The sequence below is a fragment of the Protopterus annectens genome, chromosome 9.part0 (genome assembly GCF_019279795.1).
Source record: "Protopterus annectens isolate FY-2018-M chromosome 9.part0, PAN1.0, whole genome shotgun sequence".
NCBI lineage: Eukaryota > Metazoa > Chordata > Ceratodontiformes > Protopteridae > Protopterus > Protopterus annectens.
The window spans coordinates 880,039,058-880,058,770 of NC_056743.1; the positions used below are offsets into that span (position 1 = coordinate 880,039,058).

The window sequence follows — 19,713 nt, forward strand, 5'->3', positions numbered from 1 at the left end:
TTTGGGGAACCTTCCTCTTCATTGAAATCAGTATCTTCTGTGCAAACCTCTTCCAGGGAGTCCAAGTGCTTCCTCTTGCACTTCCTCTTCAGGCATATCACCAAGGTGGGATGGGCCAGAGAAGAGTCTAAAGAGCACATGACCACCATGGCTGGATCCTGAGGTTTCTGTGCCTGCTGTCCCTAGTCAGAGGCTGGAGGGAGTTCTGGATGAGGGGTGGGGTAGGGCAGGGTTGTTGGTCCAACAAAAGTGGTATCGACTGTGAGCCCGGAGTGGAGAAGGCCCTCTCCAAGGCCTGGAAAGCAGGCCCCCCATAGAGGAATGGGAGCCCGGAATCAAAATAGACTCCCTTGGAACCATGGTCCCATCCTGTACCGAGGAAGTGGCCTCTGAAGCCGAAGTTGGAGTTGAGCTCACATGTGCCGAAGCCCTAAAGAGCACGAATGGCTCAAAAAACAATGGAGAGGAACCACGGCCCCCAAAACCAACAATGAAGCTTTGACTCCAAGAGGTATCCGGTTCTGATAGAACCGAAGAGCTCAGGGCAGTTATCGGTGCTTGAGATCCAGATCTGACCGGCAGAGACAGTCGAATCTGGGACTGTCAGCACTGGAGTCAGAGGAGGAATAAGAACTGGTGTAGAGACAGGTAAAGTTACAGAGCCAGAGAAGCTAGGAACCAAGGAAGTGGTTATAATCCCTTCACTGCCAGGAGCTGGTTCACCAGTCTCAAAACATTGGACTCCATGAAGCTCTTGGTGGAACAAACTAAAGAGACTGACGGAGACTGGGGTTTCCCAAGAAGCAGCTTGGAGGTCAGTCTACAAAGGGGTATGATGCTGGTAAATATATTGTGCATGGCCTGTCTTTAAATGAAAACTCCTTCAGTTTTGAAACCGCTGGAATGGAGGAGAGAGAAGGTTCCAAAACTGTTTGGTCCAAAACAGTAATGGGTGGTGAACTTTTCAGTGCAGAGGTAAGCATTGATGGTTGAAGCAGTTTCCCAGTCGGTTCCACTGAAACTTTGGGGACCGGAGAAGTCTTAGCCATTTTAATTGATGGTGCCAATGAGAATGCCGGAACAGAGTGGCTCCTTTTCTTAGATCCTTCATCTTTGGATGATGATGATGAAGAAAAAGAGGAGCTAACGTCAGTTTTGGATTTGACAGGTACAGATGTTGCCTCGAAGCTCAATTTTGTAAGGCCTTTTAAGATGAGTTTGTTTTTTCTTTCTACAAGGGCCCGGTGACTGAAGGCATGACAGATAGCACAATCTTCTTGAAAGTACACCGGGCCTGAGCAATAGACACACAAAGAGTGCCCATCAGAGTTTGGTAAATTATGATTGCACTTCTTGCATCTTTTGAAGCCTTCTTAGCCATGGGGAGAAGAAAAACACAAGCACACAAAGAAAGGCAGAAAGGTAAGTTTAATGCTTTTTTTTTTTTTTTTTTTAAATAACCAAAGGAATAAAAACAGCCATGGTACAAAAGGTTTACTGTAGCGGTAATTAGAGAAAAAGGACCGAAGAAAGGTACCAACAATGGTGGAGAAAATGTGAGAAAGAATTAGGCAGATGTTATACATTATAGCAATGGTCATATATAATGCAACTTGACTAGGTATGTAACAAAGACTAGGAAATATAAAAGTTTTGATCATAAATGTCTCCCTAAGTATTTTTATACAGCATTCAGAGTGCAGAAAATGCTCCTCAAAAAAAAAATGAGCTCACTGGAAGTGTAAAATAGGAGAAAGACGTTGTGGGAACATCTACTTTGGGAGTATAACTAATTACAAAAGTTCAGAAGGGAAATACAGATTCTAGCATGAAGGGTAATTTCCACTCATGTAATATTAAGAATGCCAATGTTTTTGTAGGGAATTGATTCCATCGGACACAATGTAGCCTAGGAAAGCTTTATTTGTTATATTAACAGCAACCGAGAAAGTATTAGACAAACAGAAATTGAATGGGATCGGTTCTTATGAAACTCTAAGTGTGAAAGTGCTCATTTCTTGTTTGAACACAGTACCAGTTTAAATCCTATGTTTAATAAGAATGCAAAATGATATACGACACATATCTTACATAAGAAGTTTTGACAATGGTCTATTTTAATAATTTGTATGCTGATCTCAAGAATAACTGTTCCTGTACAATTAGTTTTCTCTTTTTGGACTACTCCAATTTTCTACCAGCTTCAGGCAGTGTCCCCTGGGGATCAGTTCTAGGGCGCCTGCTCATTAACACCTTTATTAACAATCTACACACTGCCTCCAAACAAGCAACCAAAATACAATATGCAGGTGATGCTACACTAATCTGTTCTACTCAAACTATATTCCCTGAAAAATATTACCCAACAAGCCTTCTTATCCACCAAATCCTGGCTAGGTAACTCAGACACACTTGTAAACCCCAAAAAGACAAAATTAGAAGTTATGTACTCACCATAACGTTCCATCTGAGTAGGTGTATTCATTTGTCTGCAACCTGTGGGTTATATCATGGAAGGAATCCAAGATATTCTGAGAAATAAAGAGCAAGATCCAACATGAATGCAAGCCCATGTAGCTGAGGCAGAAATATCATCAGAGCGAGCCCTAGCCTTGAAGGCTGCTGAGGTAGATATGAACGGTGATGAAGAGTGGGGCTGCGCCGGGGCTGCAGCTTGATAAGCCAATAAAATGCACACAAAAATCAGCAAAAGAGAAAACTTGAAATTGAAATAAACTGGGAAATTTTGCCTAGGAAATTGAATTTAAAGGAAATATTAAACACCAGGTGTTCTGGTAGGAATAAAATCTTAGTTGCCTGTGAAAATCTTAGTTGTGTAGCCTAATCAATTGAGTGTAGCCTATATTCATTTTTGTTTGGAGGCATACTTAAAAATTTGAGGAGGGTTAATTGATTGGAGGTTTTTTAGGAAGGGCGATTTAGGTTGGGAAGAAGGGGGGAGGGTCGGATAAAGGGACCAAAGGGGAGGTTTAAAAGATAGAAGTGAAGAAAAGAAAAGCTTGAAGTTCAAACTCTCTTGAAAAAAATGCTGGCTTGTAAAGGCTTTGAATTTGAGGAAGCTGTAGCAGCGGAGCTTGAGGGCGAGGGTCAGGTCAAGGGGGAGGGGAAGAGAGAAGAAAGGTCCCAAGGAGGAACTGCTTGCTTAATAGGAAGGAAGGAGAAGGGGAGAAAGGGAAAAAACATTTTTAAGAAGGTTTGCACATTAGACTCGATTACTTTGTGTGAGTGATGTGATGGTGATTGTGAACAGTTGAACTTTTGACTGTGGAACTGCTGGCACCACCAAGAAGAGAGATTAAAGAAAAATCAAGCACTACGAGGAGAGGAGGGGAAGGGATCGCTCAGCCGCCACGCCCGCCCTGAGAAAGATTTTTCCATTGCCCTTAAAGCCCTTTTCTAGTGGCTGGTTTATGAGCCACCAAAAACCTTTGCCGGTGAAGAAATACGGGAGTCCTTCTAATGTTATTTACCTCTAAACTACCTACAACAAAAACTCAATCCACATTCTATCATCTGATAACACAAAAACAGAATGCGTTTTTCAATCCAAACTCCTTAGAATATTAATCGGTAATCATCTCAAATATGATCACCACCTCCTCCAAGTCATCAAAAAAGAAAACTGGAAACTAGGCTCACTCTTTAAAGGGTGAACAATTTTCTTACTGACCACTCCAGAAAAATTGATAGCAAAAACATACCTATTCCCATTCATTCTTTATACATCACCTATCTTTACTAATCTCAACTTCATGTTAAAAATCTAACTAGAAATAGCCTACAACAGATATGCCAAATTTGCTGCACATACCCCCTAATGACTCATCACTGCATACTCCTAAAAGATCTTAACTAGCTTGAACTTCCACATCACCTTAACTACTCAACTCTCTATAGCCCACAAACTAATATACTTCCCTGAAAAATGTCCACCTCTACAATGTAATGCAACCTCAGATCCAACAAAACAATATTCTTTTTTTTTTTTTTTTGCTCAAAAAGGTTTTTATTGATTTTTTTCATTAAGGTATTTCATATAACTTAATACATAATAACTAGTAATTAAAACAAATAATTAACTATGTACAATATTTACATTGTCCTGAAAAACAAAACAATATTCTTGATCACAAAATCAAATAATTCTGCCAGTACCTCACTTTACTCTTATGTTACAAAAGTCTGGAACTCCATCCCCTTAGAACTAAGGCAAATAAACAAAATTTATTTATGCCATGAATGAAAAAAAAAACAGTTATTAGCTAAATGGCTGTGCTCTTGCACAGCTGCAGGATAGTATAAAAATACTGTTCAAACACATTCCCCCTCCCACATATAGCCAACTTCCTTTTCCTAACCTATATATGTCCAGCCTTTTCCCATCCCTATCTCACCTAACATCTCCGTCTCTGTATCACTGTCTCATGTTCCACTGCATACTAATTTTCTTTATAAAATATACTAACATCCCAAACTACAACCTCCTCTACACTCTAACTTACTTTACCCCGAAAACTCCATTACATAACAACTTAACATATTTCTAACATATCTCTAAACATACATCTCTCTTTCTAGTAATTGTACACATTCAGTGTCAGTACATACAATGTTTGACAGTTCAACCACAGATCCTGATCTGTAGATACAATTTCAATGTACATAGTAATGTCTTTCGGCTTTTCACGGTTAGGGGTCACCACAGCAGAACTCCGGTCCGCTAATGACTGGCAGTGGATTTTTACGGTGCTGAGTTGCCAGCCCGATGCCCAACCTTCAAAGAAGGCACACCCATTCACGCACGCACCTACCTGCATGTCTTTAACGTCACTCAACCGTGGGGAGGACATGCAGACTCTACACAGAAGGCACTCCAGACAAGAATCGAATGGGAGAACCTCTTGCTGTGAGGCAACAATGCTAACCGCTGCACCACCGCGGCCACACTTTCAATGTACATACATATCTGATTCACAATGAAAAATGCCACAATGTTTTAATATATAGTATACATATGTGTAAAATGAATAACTTCTGTATTTTGCAATTGTAAAAAACTGTACTTTTCTTCTCCCTATACAGTGAAAACTCTTATGTTACTTCCCTCTGCAAGGAATATTAATGAATTAGCCCTTTGTCCCTGCAAAGACAGTAGTGGGGACATGGTAGCTCAACAGCACTATTCACATAATGTTTTGTGGACCTGGAGAAGATATATGGCTGATCAAATCACAAAGTTTTGCAGAAGGTACTACAGAAGCATAAGGTCTCAGGACTACTGAGACGTGCCAATCAGTTTCTATACTTAAGGGGTGACAGCTGCATATGCACTCCTGCTATTAAATCAGATACAAAGTTGACAGAGGCCTCCATCAAAGTAGTGCTTTGTTTCTCCTCATGTTCTCAGCTTTCACGAGGAAGAAAGCAAGTCTGGGTAGTACTCAGTCTAGGGATGTCAGGGCTCATATTTGTTGTCTGCAAGTTATGTCAACATCTCAGCCTCAACGAACTACAGCACTGAAGTGGTTCATTATTAATTGTGAACTGGTAAGAATAAAAAATGCAGTCTACAAATCAGAGGTCAGTGGTCTCTCCTGGGAATACATTTGCAAATGGGGGGCAGCTACCTTGGGTTCTTCTTCATGAGAGAAGGTATTAAGGGAATGAACAGCAGAGGGTGCTATGGTTGCAATATCATAGGGTATTGTACTGGACTATGGTACTGTAGTGAGAAACAAGTGACAAGACAAAGATCTCAATTTACGAGTCCCTCTGTGTCACCAATCTGACCTACACTCGACTTTTGGTCACTAACTGAAAGAATGAGACTGGGGATACAAACATCAGAATTTAGGATTCTTTGCAGGGTAGCTTGTCTCAACTTACCACACCAGGCTGAGGTGCTTGGTAATCCAGAAGGATCTCTGACTGCAGCTGCTACTCTGCTGGGCTGAAAGGAGGCAGTCTGGGTGCCTAATGTGGATGCTAACTGGATGCCTTCCCCAGGATGAGTAACAATGTATGTCCCAGTATGAGGAGGGAAACACACTTAGGACATACTGGACAAATTAAGTACTTCGGACTGCAAGTGAATGTCAAAGGATCCCTCAGGATAATCTGAACACTGTTGCTGATGACAGGGGAAATCTAGTCTTATCCTGTTCCACTTGCTTTCACTGTGGGCCCCACCAAGACAAGAGGTTCAGAAAATGAACGTGTAAACTGAAATATGACTGATGTGGTGAACACAATTAAAATAGAAAGTGACAAAGAGATATTCCCCCACTGCAAGAACACTTATGTTACCTGTGCTCCACCAAAACGTTTCCGAAGGCTTTCTATCTGATCATTTTCCAGCTTCTGGAATAGGGGGTTTACCTGCAAAACAAATGGCAAAAATTAATAATTTTCTTTGTTAGTGTTGTTTTTCAGTGCCTTCTAATAAATTATGTCTAACTTTTATTCTCAGTAAGAGATCAGTGATGTTGCATGGCTATCAGCTATTGGCCAGTGTGGTATACTGCAAATGGTTTTATTTGACAGCTACTGGCCAGTGTGGTATACTGCAAATGGTTTTATTTGATTGTGACTGAAGACACAACTCTCCACATCCAACAGAAATTTTACCTATGAAGTAAAATGTTATTTTTTACTTAATTCAGAATGCTAGAGTAACATGTTAAACGGCCTAAAATGACAAAGCATGGTCTGCATTATTGCTAGATGATAGGAGGGTATTCTGTTCTGTTTTCTGCATTCTTAAACCAAAAAAAACAATAGGAGAGCAATCCACAGTTTGGATGCAGAATCCTATTTTTTATTCCACAACCAAAAAATTAAAAACACAATATAAATGCGATATAAATACACAATAAAATTAATATAAACAATTGTAAAGCACTTTTGTTGTGTGTAAAACAACACTTCATCAGATAACATCCACAATTAAAAGCATTCTGCATTCTTACCAATCCAATTTTGTGTCCAGCAGGGAGTACACAGACAAAATCATCTGTCAAAATGTTGCATTCTGAAGGAGCTTGGAGTTGAGCTTGAATGGTGGCACTCACAGTAGGCATGTATGGCTGCAACATGACCGACAAAAGGCAGGCAATATTTACTGCAACACCAGTTACTGTGCCTGCACAGATCCTACAACATTAAAATAAAAAGGTTGAGATGGATTTATGAGACAATTAAATGCATACAATGTACCTATGGTAAATGACAATGCTGATCTGAATGTATTTTAGTAATGATTCATGCAAAGACTGCAGTCTAAGAAAGTACAGTTGTGTACGCTTACCATAAATGTAGATGTTAGAGTGTATTCACTGTTGCAGTCATCACATTTGGGTTATCTGCTTGCAGTAGCCCTCAGTTGGCCTGATTATCAAAGTCTTGGGTCCTGTGTCGGATGCTGTCTCATCTTCCATGACATCAGGTAATCAGGGGTATAAAGCATGCAGCCGACGCCATTACATCAGTCTTTCTTGCCCCAGATGTCAGGTGACCCCATAATGGGAAGCAAGTATACACAAGGTTACACCTCCAACAAAAAAGCAAATACACCAAAAAGCTTTAAGCATAGCAAGCAAGAATAGAGGTATAGTCAAAAGAAGTCAGAGGGCTGGAGGGAGGGTAACCAGGAATGCAACAGTGAATACACTCGAGCATCTACATTTATGGTAAGTGTACACAACTGTACTATGTTCTTCATGTTTGACTGTTGCAGTCATCACATTTGGGTAGATTCCCAAAGCTAAGGATAGGAGGAGGTAATTAGATAGCATTAGTTCCAGCTATAAGGCCCTGCAAGACTGCAGCGGCAAAGCCAGTTCTGGATTTAGAAAAAATTGGCAAGTGGTAATGCTTGGTGAAGGTATGTACAGAACTCCAGGTAGTAGCTTCTAGGATGTCCCTGGTAGGGACACCTCTGAGAAAGGCTGTAGAGGTAGATGCAGCCCTGGTTGAATATGGTCTTATCCCTATGGGGTAGATTTTCCATGGTGCTTCTAGCAGAAATGAATGCAGTGGCCTATCCACTTAGAAATGGTTTGCTTTGAAATGGCCTTCCCCTCTGCCCCTGCAGCAAATGCAACCAGCAGCTGTTCAGATTTCCTGAGAGGTTTAGTCCTGTCCTGTCCAAGTAAAATCTAAGTTGTCTGTGCAATGTCCAAGGAGTGCAGTATTCGTTCCCCTTTGTTCTGTGGATTAGAAAAGAAGGTTGGCAAATGAATGGACTGATTAAGTGCCACACTGGACACCACCTTGGGCATGAAGGAGGGATTGGTCCTGAGGGACACCCTGTCCGCATGAAAGATGATGAAAGGCTCCACTGTCATGAGAGCCTATAATTCAGACACCCTTCTTGCTGAAGTGATGGCTAGAAGGAACGCTGTTTTCCAAGAAAGGAATTTCAACTCTGCATTTGCAGATGGCTCAAAGGGAGGTAAAGTGAGCTTTTCCAGTACAAATTTAAGGTCCCAGGCTGGGGTAGGGGCTCTCCTGGGTGGCCTTAAGTTTTTGGCCACTCTGCGGAAAGTACAGTTTTGTACCTAACATAAATGTAGATGTTCGAGTGCTCATACAGCTGCAGTCATAACAGATGGGTTAACCTGCCGTCAGGCGGGTCCTCGGTCGGCCGAATTCCAAAGTCTAGGTCCGGCGTCGGTTGTCGTCGCTTCTTCCCTGACGTCAGTGCGGCAGGGGTATAAAAGAGCCAGCCGACGCCATCTTCTTCAGTTTTTCTTGCCCCAGATGTCAGGTGCCCCCAGAAGGAAGGCAAAACATAAACTTATGTAATCATGCAATATAGAATAATCAAAAAACAGTAGTTTGCAAGCAAATACACCATAAAAGAATACCCCAAATAGGTGGTATGAGAAGGTGTTTGTCATAAGGCCTGTCCTAAGAGGGGATGGAGGGAGGGAAACCTGGACTGCAGCTGTATGAGCACTTGAACATCTACATTTATGGTAGGTACAAAACTGTACTATGTTCATCGTGCATACAGCTGCAGTCATAACAGATGGGTAGAATCCCAAAGCTAAAAAGGGGTGGCAGGCACTAAGTGGAACTAAGAGGAGCAAGGATGCCCTGCAAGACAGCTGTGGCAAATCCCGCTCTAGATTTAGAGTAAAGTGGAAGGTGATAGTGTTTGGAGAAAGTGTGCACTGAACTCCAAGTGGCTGCTTCCAAAATGTCCTTGGTAGGAACCCCCCTGAGGAAAGCTGCAGAGGTAGCTGTGGCCCTTGTGGAGTGGGATCTGATGCTTGAAAGCACAGCTTTTCCATGAAATGAGTAACAAAAGCGTATGCAGTGGGCTATCCATTTTGAGATTGTCTGTTTGGAGATGGCCTTTCCTTGAGCACCTGTAACATAGGACACAAAGAGTTGCTCGGATTTCCTGAATTGCTTTGTTCTGTCCAAATAATAACAAAGTTGTCTGTGAACGTCCAAGGAATGCAGTAGTCTTTCCTCTTTGTTTTGTGGGTTAGGGTAAAAGGTAGGTAAGTGAATAGTCTGATTCAAGGCTACACTGGATACTACCTTTGGCATAAAGGTAGGGTTGGTTCGTAAGGAAACTCTGTCCTGATGGAAAATGATGAAAGGTTGCACAGCTATGAGGGCCTGTAGTTCCGAAACCCTGCGTGCTGAGGTGATAGCCAGAAGGAAGGCTGTTTTCCATGACAAGTATTGTAGTTCTGTTGAAGCAGCTGGCTCAAATGGAGGAAGGGTCAGCTTTTCCAATATGAAGTTGAGGTCGCAAGCAGGGACTGGTGGTTTCCTTGGGGGTTTTATATTCTTAGCCCCTCTGAGGAACTGTCTTAAGAGAGGATGAGAGAATAAAGGAGGATCTGTGTTGTATTGTGCAGAAATGGCTGAAGCATGGATTTTGATGGAGGAGAAGGAAAGTCCACTGTTTAACATCTCAGCTAGATACTGTAAAATTTGAGGTAAATTTATTACCCAAGGATTCTGGCCCTTTTTCTGATTCCAGGCACAAAACTGTTTCCATTTGGCGGAGTAGGCTTTTCTAGTAGAAGGTCTTCTGGCCTCCAAGATGACATCCTGCACCTCCTTGGAGAGGAGGGTCTGTTGGAAATTCAAGGGATTCTCCATGCAGCTAGATTTAGGGTTTTGAGCTGGCTGTGAAGGGTTTTGAAGTTGTGCTTGGACAACAGAAGAGGCACTAGAGGTAGGATCCATGGTGGGGAATGCGTGAGGCTCTTCAGGAGTGGATACCAGTGTTGTCTTGGCCAGTCTGGAGCAATGAGAATAATTTTCGGCCTCTCTGCTCTGGCTTTTAATAGAACTTTGGGCAGCAGAGGGAGAGGCAGAAAGGCATAGACTGTCAATGTTGTCCAATTGAAAGAAAGTGCGTCCACTTTCCAGGCCTGTGGATGGTAGGTCCTTGAGCAAAATTTTTTCACTTGGTAATTTCTGTGGGTAGCAAAGAGATCTATGTCTGGCTGTCCCCAAGCCTGAGTTATCATTGCAAAAACTTGAGGATGCAACTTCCATTTGTGTGGATCTGTCATATTTCTGCTTAGGCTGTCTGCCAGTGTGTTTTCCTTCCCTGGCAGGAATTGTGCCTGAAGTTGGATTTGCAATTCCAGAGCTGTGTTCCAAAGGGTCATGGCTAGTCTGCACAGGGGGGTATGAATGAGTTCCCCCCTGTTTGTTTATGTACCACATCACTGTGGTGTTGCCTGTCCTTATCAATAGCTGGCCTGGATGCAGTAGGTCTTTGAAGGCCATAATAGCATTTTGCACCGCTAGCATTTCCTTTTGGTTGATGTGTAGGTGCTTCTCTTTTTGGGACCATTTTCCCTGAATGCACTGATCTGTCATGTGTGCCCCCCAGGCGTAGTCCGAGGCGTCTGTTGTGATGATTTGAGTTGCTTGAGGTATGCAGAAAGGGAGACCTATGTTTCTTTGGCATGCTGGAGCCCACCACAGAAATTCCTTTTGAAGACATGGAATGAGTGGTATAATTGTTTCCAAACTGTGGCTGTGTTGAGACCATATGTTTTTTAGGTACTATTGAAGTTTCCTCATATGCAGCTTTGCATATGGGATCAGCAGGATGCAAGATGCCATGAATCCCAGAGCCTGCAGGACTTTCCTTGCAGTCAGCCTGGTGAAGTTTGCTATTTTGCTGAAGTATTGAGATAGTTGCCCTTGTTTGTCTGGCGTGAGGTAAGCCATCTGGGTGTTTGTATTCAAGCTGGAACCCAGGAAAATTATTGTTTGAGAGGGTATTAGTTTTGATTTCTTTTTGTTGACTGTGTATCCCAGAAAGTTCAACAGTTTTATTACAAACACCAGGTGTTTCAGAAGTATGTCCTTGCTGTCCGCTTGGATCAGGCAGTCGTCCAGATATGGGTATATTTGTATTCCTTGAAGTCTGCAGAAGGCAATTACTGATGCCAGGCATTTCGTAAACACTCTGGGCGCAGTAGATAAGCCAAAGGGCAATGCAGAGAATTTATAATGGGTTGAACCTGCAAGAAATCTGAGGTATCTTCTGCAATCTTGTCTTATAGGGACATGCAGGTATGCCTCCTTGAGGTCCAATGTTACCAGCCAAGACTCCTTGCCCAGCATGGGAAGAAGCTGCTGTAGTGTGAGCATCTTGAATTTTGGTACCTGTAAATATGTGTTTAGGATGGATAGGTCTAAAATAGGTCTCCAATCTTTGTCTTTCCTTGGCACCAGGAATAGTCTGGAATAAAACCCTTGACCTTGTTCTTTTGCAGGTACCTCTTGAACAGCTTTCATGTCCATGAAAGCTGAAATTTGTTTTTGTGCCTCTGCCCTTTGATTTTGTGGCAGGTTTGGCATGCCTCTCATTTTTGGTAGGGTGTGAAAGTGGAATCTGTAGCCTCTGTCTATAATGTCCAGAATCCATTTGTCTCTTGTGACAATATGCCAATTTTTTGAGAATAATGCCAGTTTTCCACCTAAAGGTGCTGCCATTAAAGCTTTGCTTGGCAGGTAAAGGGGAAAGTCATTGTGTCTGCTTTCTGAATGACTGTGATCTATCTATCTTCGCCTCTTGGGGTTGGTGCTTGCCATTGTCTGGCTCTGAATGATCCTTGAGATTGCCCTCTACCCCTCGGGCGCCTGTATCTGCCTCTTTGAGGTCTGTCCGTGGCTGGAAAGGACCAATTTTTTGAAGGTCAGTTTCTGCTGAAACGTGGAGGTTGTACCTGCAGGAAATCTTTCACTGTTTGCATTGATCTTGCCTTTTCCTCCATTTTCTTTAGTACCTCCTCAGCTTTAACACCAAACAATACATCTTTTTGAAGAGGTGCATCTAGTAATTTAGCTTTGACATGATCTGGTAAGGCTTGCTCTTTGAGCCAAGCATGTCTACGTATGACAGACCCTGTAACAGCATCTCTACATGAGGCCTCTAAAGCATCAAAACCACACTGCAAGGTATGTTTACCCACTTGCTCTGCACTATGCAACAAATCCTGCAACTCTTTTAAATCTGGTTGTTCTGGTTGTGTCATTTTGCTTTTCAACTGAGATAACAAAAACTGTTGATACTTTAACATATGGAACTAACAGTTTAATGCCCTCATGGTTAAAGTGGCCGAGGTGTACACCTTTTTCCCCCACCTTTCTAAAGCTCAGGAATCTCTCTCTGAAGGTAATGGGTTTTTAGCAGTAGAGGCCTTAATTCCCTTGGGACCCTGTGAAATAGTTTCTGGGTCAGCAGTATGGCTTTTGTATAGGAACTGGTGTGAATCAGGAACCTGGTAATACCTGTCTGGTTTAACAGGAGCTGGAGGTAAAGAATCTGGGTTGAGGCTGGCTTCTGTGTACACATCATCTAATATATCTAAGACAGGAGGGATAGCCAGAGGCCTATGCTGGGGGAGCAAGAGAAAATCCCTGAGCCTTTTCTTGGAATCTGAGTAATCTTGGCCTTCCCAGTGAAAGTGTTCCCTCAATGTACGTAGGGTTTCCCCAAAAGAGTAGTCCTCAGGGGGGGAGACCGAGGGAATAGACTCCTCTGCATCAGAGTCTTCAAAAGGAGAATATGTATATTCCTGGTCCTCAAAATGTTCAGAGGTAATAGAGGCTTGATCTGAGGAAGGGTAGTCTTCCTCTAATTTGGGCCTTTTGTTCGAGGGGGGTTGAGAACCCCTGATAAGAGTAATCAAATCCTCAGCCATTTTAAGCATCTGTTTTTTAGGCATGGGGCTTTGAGAGGGGGGTCTGAGGTCCTTGTTTTTTAGTTTTCATGGTTGCCTTAGATTTTGTAAAAGCCTTAATAGAGAAGGAGGAAGGCCTGAAGACACCTTGAGAAGTGGCAGGCCTGTCTAAACTCTGAGTTTCCCCGCCAAGAGTGGCGTCGGCATCTGTAGTCGGAATGGGGGCCGAGGAGCCTGCGACCTCGGGCACAGAAGACACCGGTACTCAGGGGCTGCGTAGGCGCCCCGCTGAGAACCGGAGAACCGGTAGTCGGCCTTAGCATGGTGTCAGTAGAAGTCGCAGACCTGTATGTCGGTCCTTATCTTTGCGTCTTTTACTCAAAACAGGAGTCGGAGTATCAGACGACATAATATAATTAATTTTTTTACCAAAATAGTGATGGGCAAACTCCGCCCGACGCTTAATAGTGCATTTGTTGAATCTAGCACAAAAACGGCAGACCGAGACTTCGTGGTCTGGGCCTAAGCAAGGAATACAGAAAGAGTGGAAATCCTTATGCGGTATTTGCTTCCCACATGAAATGCAATTATTAACTTTGTCTGACATCGGTCTGAGGCAAGAAAAGTTTCCCCAACGGGGTACTTAGCTTTCAAGAAGACTTCGGCTGAAATATTTTCGTATATCTCAGGAGCTGGCCGACCGGCACTTGTGAACTGCTTCTGCTTCGGGCACTGCGTGGCAAGAAAGACTGAAGAAGATGGTGTCAGCTGGTTCTTTTATACCCCTGCCGCACTGATGTCAGGGAAGAAGCGACGACAACCGACGCCGGATCTAGACTTTGGAATTCGGCCGACCGAGGACCTGCCTGACGGCAGGATAACCCATCTGTTATGACTGCAGCTGTATGCACGATGAACATCTTATTCAGCAGTGGATGAGAGAAGAGGGGTGGTTCTGTAATGTAATGAGCTGAAATGGCTGAGGCATGAATTTTGGAGAAAAAGGAAAGGCCCTTGGTGAAGCATCTCAGTTAAGTATTGAAGAATCTGAGGTAAATTGGGCACTGCTGTGCCCATCCCCTGAGTTTGGCTCCAGGAACAGAATCTTTTCCATTTTTCAGCATAAGATTTTCTAGTACTAGGCCTCCTTTCCTCCAAAATGACATCCATCACTTGCTTACTGAGGGATGGTAATGGAGAGATCAGGTAATTTAGCCAGGCTGCCAGTTTCAGGGTTTGAAGCTGTGGGTGCAGAATCTGGCCCTCCTGCTGGGACAGCAGGGCAGGAGTCTGAGGCAGGTGCCATGGTGCCAGCAGTGACACACTGCACAAGAGGGGGTACCAGTATTGGCGTGGCCAGTCTGGTGCAATCAGTATTGTCCTTGGTTTGTCCTGTTTAATCTTTAGTAGTACCTTGGAGAGGACAGGCAGAGGGGAAAAGGCATAAAAGGTTTTTCCAGATGAAGGACAGGGCATCCACTTTCCAAGCTTGTTTGTGGGGAGTCCTTGTGCAGAATTTGTCCAATTGGTAGTTCTGGGGGAGGCAAACAGGTCTATCTCTGGGCTATCCCATTTGTTTCTCAACATGTTGAATATCTTTGGTTCCAGTTTCCACTCGTGTGGGTCGTGTGGGTCCATGAGATTTCTGCTTAGGTTGTCTGCCAGTGTATTTAGCTTTTCTGGAAGGAACTTGAGCTTGTAGGTGCACTTGGTAGCTCAAGGCTGTGCTCCACAGAGCCATGGCAAGTCTGCAGAGAGGATATGAATGGGTTCCTCCCTGCTTGTTTATATACCACATAACAGTGGTGTTTGTCCGTCTTTACCAATAATTGTCCTGGAAGAATGTGGTCCTTGAAGGCTGTCAGAGCATTCTGTACAGCTAACATTTCATTTTGATTGATATGCAGGTGCATTTTGATTTGGGTTCCATTTGCCCTGAATGCACTTCCCTGCCAAGTGAGCCCCCCATGCATAGTCTGATGCGTCTGCCTGGGTTTTGGTGGCAGGGGGTAGAGTGAATGACAGTCCCTTGTTTTGGTGGCAGGCCTCTGCCCACCAAAGGACCTCTATCTGTAGACAAGGTATAATAGGAATCATTGATTCTAGATCCTGAGAATGTTGACACTACAGGCTTTTTAGATACCATTGTAGTTTCCTCATATGCAGTCTTGCATATGGAATTAGTAGAATGCAGGAGGTCATGAATCACAGGGCTTGCAGTATTTTCCTTGCAGATAGCTGGGTCTTTGTGGCCAGTAGTTTGAAGTAGGCTGTCAAATGAACTTGTTTCTCTGGCGTAAGGTAGGCCCATCTGGGAAGATGTATTCAAGCTTGCTCCCAGGAATGCAATTTGTTGGCACGGTACAAGATGCGATTTATTTTTGTTTATGGTGTACCCCACAGAAGTTAATTTCCTAACAAATGCCAGATGATTTAATATATTGTCCTGGCTTTCTGCCTGAATTAGACAATCGTCCAGATATGGGTATAACTGAATTATTTCTTTGCCTGCAAAATGCAACGACTGGAGCTAGGCACTTTGTGAATACCCTGGGCACAGTAGATAAGCCAAAGGGCAGTGCAGAGAACTGATAGTGCATGTAGCCTGCTTTGAAGCATAGGCAACTTCTGCAAGATTCCCAGATTGGGATGTGCAGGTAGGCTTCCTTTAAATCCAGTGTTGCCAACCAGGCATCTTTGCCTAGCATAAGAAGCAGCTGATGAAGGGTTAGCATCTTGAATTTTGGGATCACCAAAAATGAGTTTAGTATAGACAGGTCCAGGATAGGACGCCAGGAATTGTCTTTTCTGGGTACCAGAATTGAGTAGAAACCTGGTCCCCCATTCTTCTTCTGGGACCGGTTGAATATCCGTAATAATTAAAAAGATTGAGAACTTGCTTTTGAGCCTCTGCCCACTGATTTGGGGGTAGATCTGGCCAACCATTTGGGTTGGTAAGGAGTGGAAATGGAATCTGTATCCTTGGGAAACTATATTTTAAACCCATTTGTCCTGGGTAATGAATTTCCAATTTTTTGCCTGCAGGGCAATCTTTCCCCCTAAAGGAACAGTCAGTTGTGCAGGGCTTGAAAGGTTTAAAGTTAAGTCATTGAGACAGCTTACCATAGGGGGGAGTCTTACTACTTCCTGTTTTGGAAGTGGGAGCCCCCCACTGCTTAGTCCTGTGAATACCTTGGGACTGAAGCCTGTGTGTTCTGCTGGTTCTGGAAGATGCAGGAAATGACCAATTCTTACAGGGCCAATGCCTACTGAATCTGGGAGGCTGTACTTGCAGGAAATCTTTAACAGTTTGCATAGATTTAGCTTTTTCCTCCGTCTTTTTAAGTACTTCTTCTGCTTTGTTGCCAAACAGGTGGTCATGGTTTAAGGGAGCATCCAGCAATTTAGCTTTAACATGATCTGGCAAAGATTGCACCTTAAGCCAAGCATGCCTTTTAAGTACAGACCCAGTGACAGCAGCCCTGCAAGATGCCTCCAAAGAATCAAAACCTCATTGCAAAGTATGTTTTCCAACTTGTTCAGCAGAATGCATTAAATCCTGTAAATCTTTATTTTCAGCACAGTCAGGAATCAACATCATTTTCTGTTTAAGCAATCCAATAATATGCTGCTGATACTTTAACATATGAAACTGGCAGTTTAAGGCCCTAATAGCCAAGGTTGCAGAAGTGTATACCTTCTTACCCCATCTATCCAGTGCCCTGGAATCTCTATCAGAGGGGGTAGGATTTTTGACAGTAGTAGCCTTAATGCCCTTGGGTCCCTGTGAAACAGTCTCAGGATCCGCAGTAGTATTTTTAAAGAGGAACTTGTGAGAGCCAGGAACCCTGTAATATCTATCAGGTTGTCTGGGAGCAGGAGGTAAAGACTCAGGGGCCAAGCTAGATTCTGAGAAGGCATAATCAACAATGTCCAGTACAGCAGGGATGGCCAAAGGCCTGTGTAGGGGCAGGAGTAAGAAATAAATAAGCTTCTTTTTGGAGTCAAAGTAATCCTGGCTCCCCCAGCGAAAATGCTCCCTAACAGTATGCAAGGTTTCACCAAAAGAGAAATCTTCTGGAGGGGAAGCAGAGGGAATGGAGTCCTCTGCATCAGAATCCTCATAGTTAGATAAGAGTAAATCCTGTTCATCAGAGGAAACAGAAATTTCAGAGTCCTGATCAGAAGAATCACAAGGAAAATTAGTCCTAGGTCTCAGAGTGGGAAGGGTGGCTTCCCCTGATTAGAATAATAAGGTCTTCAGCCATTCTTATCATTTGTTTTTTAGGCATAGCGGCCTGACCATGCAGTCTGGGCATCAGTTTTCTAGGCATGAATTGAGTTTTAGGCCTTGAAGAAGAAGATGGCGTCTGTTTAATATGCAAGTCAGTAAGCCTGAATACACCCTCAGAAGCATGTGCCTGCACAGCAGCTCCGGACCCATCCAAGGTAAAGACTTCCGCAGGTTCCACAGTCGAAGAAGCATACCGGACTCCGAATGGGTCTCAGTAGAGGCCTGCGAATCTGAAGTAGCGGGTATCAGGGGCTGTGAAAGTGCCTCACTGAGTACCAGTGGACTTGCGACTAGCTTAGGAGAAGCGTCGTCAGCAGCTTTGGACCTATGCGGTCTGTCTCTGTTTTTATCTTTGCTTTTTTTTGGAATGTCGGTAGTCGGGTGGCTTACCGAAGCCATTTCTGGATAATTAAACAGAGTACCAAAATATTTAGAAGCATAAATAAACCGACAACGAATAGTTCGAGGTTTGAATAGGGCACAAAACAGACAGTGAGGTACATTGTGGTCTGGGCCTAGGCAAGGAATGCAGTACGAATGAAAATCTTTGAGGTATTTGCTTTCCACAAGAAATACAATTGTTAACTTTTACTGACATTGATTTAGAGCAAGAAAAAGGGTTCCTCAATGGGGTACTTAGCTTAGTTGAAGACTTCGGTTCTGAAACTCAAAAATGAAAATTTCAGGAGTCGGCCGACCGGTACTTGCGAACTGCTTCTGCTTCTTGCACCGCACGGCAAGAAAGACTGATGTAATGGTGTCGGCTGCATGCTTTATACCCCTGACTACCTGACATCATGGAAGATGAGACAGCATCCGACGCAGGACCCAACTGAAGGCTACTGCAAGCAGATAACCCCAATGTGATGACTGCAACAGTGAAACATGAACATCAATGCATCACGAAAGGAAAAACAAAACATTACTAGGAAAAACAAAACATAAATAGGAAGAAAATATATTAGTTTACTCCTTATCTGCTTCCAACCCTGCATGCCATCCAGGACTTTGACCTCCCTAATAATTCCATCTACAATTAATTTCTTCAATCCTTGTGAAGAATGACAGTTAAATGACAACAGGAGGAGGCATGGCATCTTACTGCAATACTGTGGCACTTTCATTCTTAACTCATTCTCCCACTCTCTACATTGGACTAGCATAAAAATGTCTTACTGGCTTTGTACTTCTATGCAAGATCTAATCTGACCCTTCTGGTTTATTCCCCTTGTTTATAGCTGAACAGTTAAGGGGATTCCCCCAGAGCCACTTTCAAGGAAGGGCAGTTAGTGAAAGCTGCTGAACTTCTCCCACTCCTTACCTGGCCTGTGACTTCTGGAGCACAACCTACCCCTACAGCGATATGCTAGTCGAAAAGCTGATTTACTAGTGAAGACTTACAGATACAGCTAAGTACTGATGGCTCTAAAGGTCAGGGATTTACTCTCAAAATTACACCTGTAAGTTTTAAGTAGTGGCCTCTGTCATTTTTTCTCATTAAAAAGGGATAAAAAGCTTTGATGCAGTCAGTAAACCCGGTTGATGCACATTCTGTCAGCTCTATCTTTGTATATTTAAAAAGAAAATATGATACCACCTAATTTGTGCACTTATGCTACCTGTATGTGTGGAAACATAAGCAAAATCTCTTGTAAATGAGACAGTAACACTCTAGCAAACATGCTGGTAAAACAGCTTAAGTTAACTTGGAGAACTATCATGACAAGCAAACAAACTGGCTTCATATGAAGCTGCAGGTGTAGTGATCACTGCAGTGATGTACTTTAACTCAATCTGCCAGGAGGACAAGAAACTTGTGATGTGGATGCCCCTCCATATATGCTACATATCAGACAAAAAGTAGGTAGGAATGTCAAGACAGTCCTACTTCATGTGAAACTCTGATAATCGATAAACTTCAGCTGCCCATACTTGTGAAAAATGGGCCCTTTTTGTCCTTTTACTTAAATCAACCATCTAGCCAGGTTTACCCTATACCTCTTCTCAACTAGTTACCTGAATTACTTTATCAGGGTCTACAGGACTCTGGTGACCATGACAAATTTCTTATTTTACAAAGAAAATCCAGTGTGCTTAATGCAATCACCTTCTACACAGCTGTATTTTTGAACTTAACTGGTAAAGTCAATGTAATCTCTAAAAAGTACATTTAGCCCTGGTAAGTATTCCGATTTGAGACCAGTTACTACCTAATAACAAAAT

At 43.0% G+C, this 19,713-nt stretch overlaps 1 protein-coding gene across 1 annotated transcript in view; it reads right to left on the reverse strand.

Moving 5' to 3' along the window:
* Positions 1-19,713, reverse strand: part of MARS1 (methionyl-tRNA synthetase 1) — a gene marked incomplete in the record, with an annotated part of 618,581 nt that overhangs the window by 56,492 nt on the left and 542,376 nt on the right. The window contains 2 exon segments of the mRNA XM_044083612.1: positions 6,328-6,399; positions 6,990-7,173. Of these exon segments, the coding sequence (XP_043939547.1) occupies positions 6,328-6,399; positions 6,990-7,173 (256 nt within the window).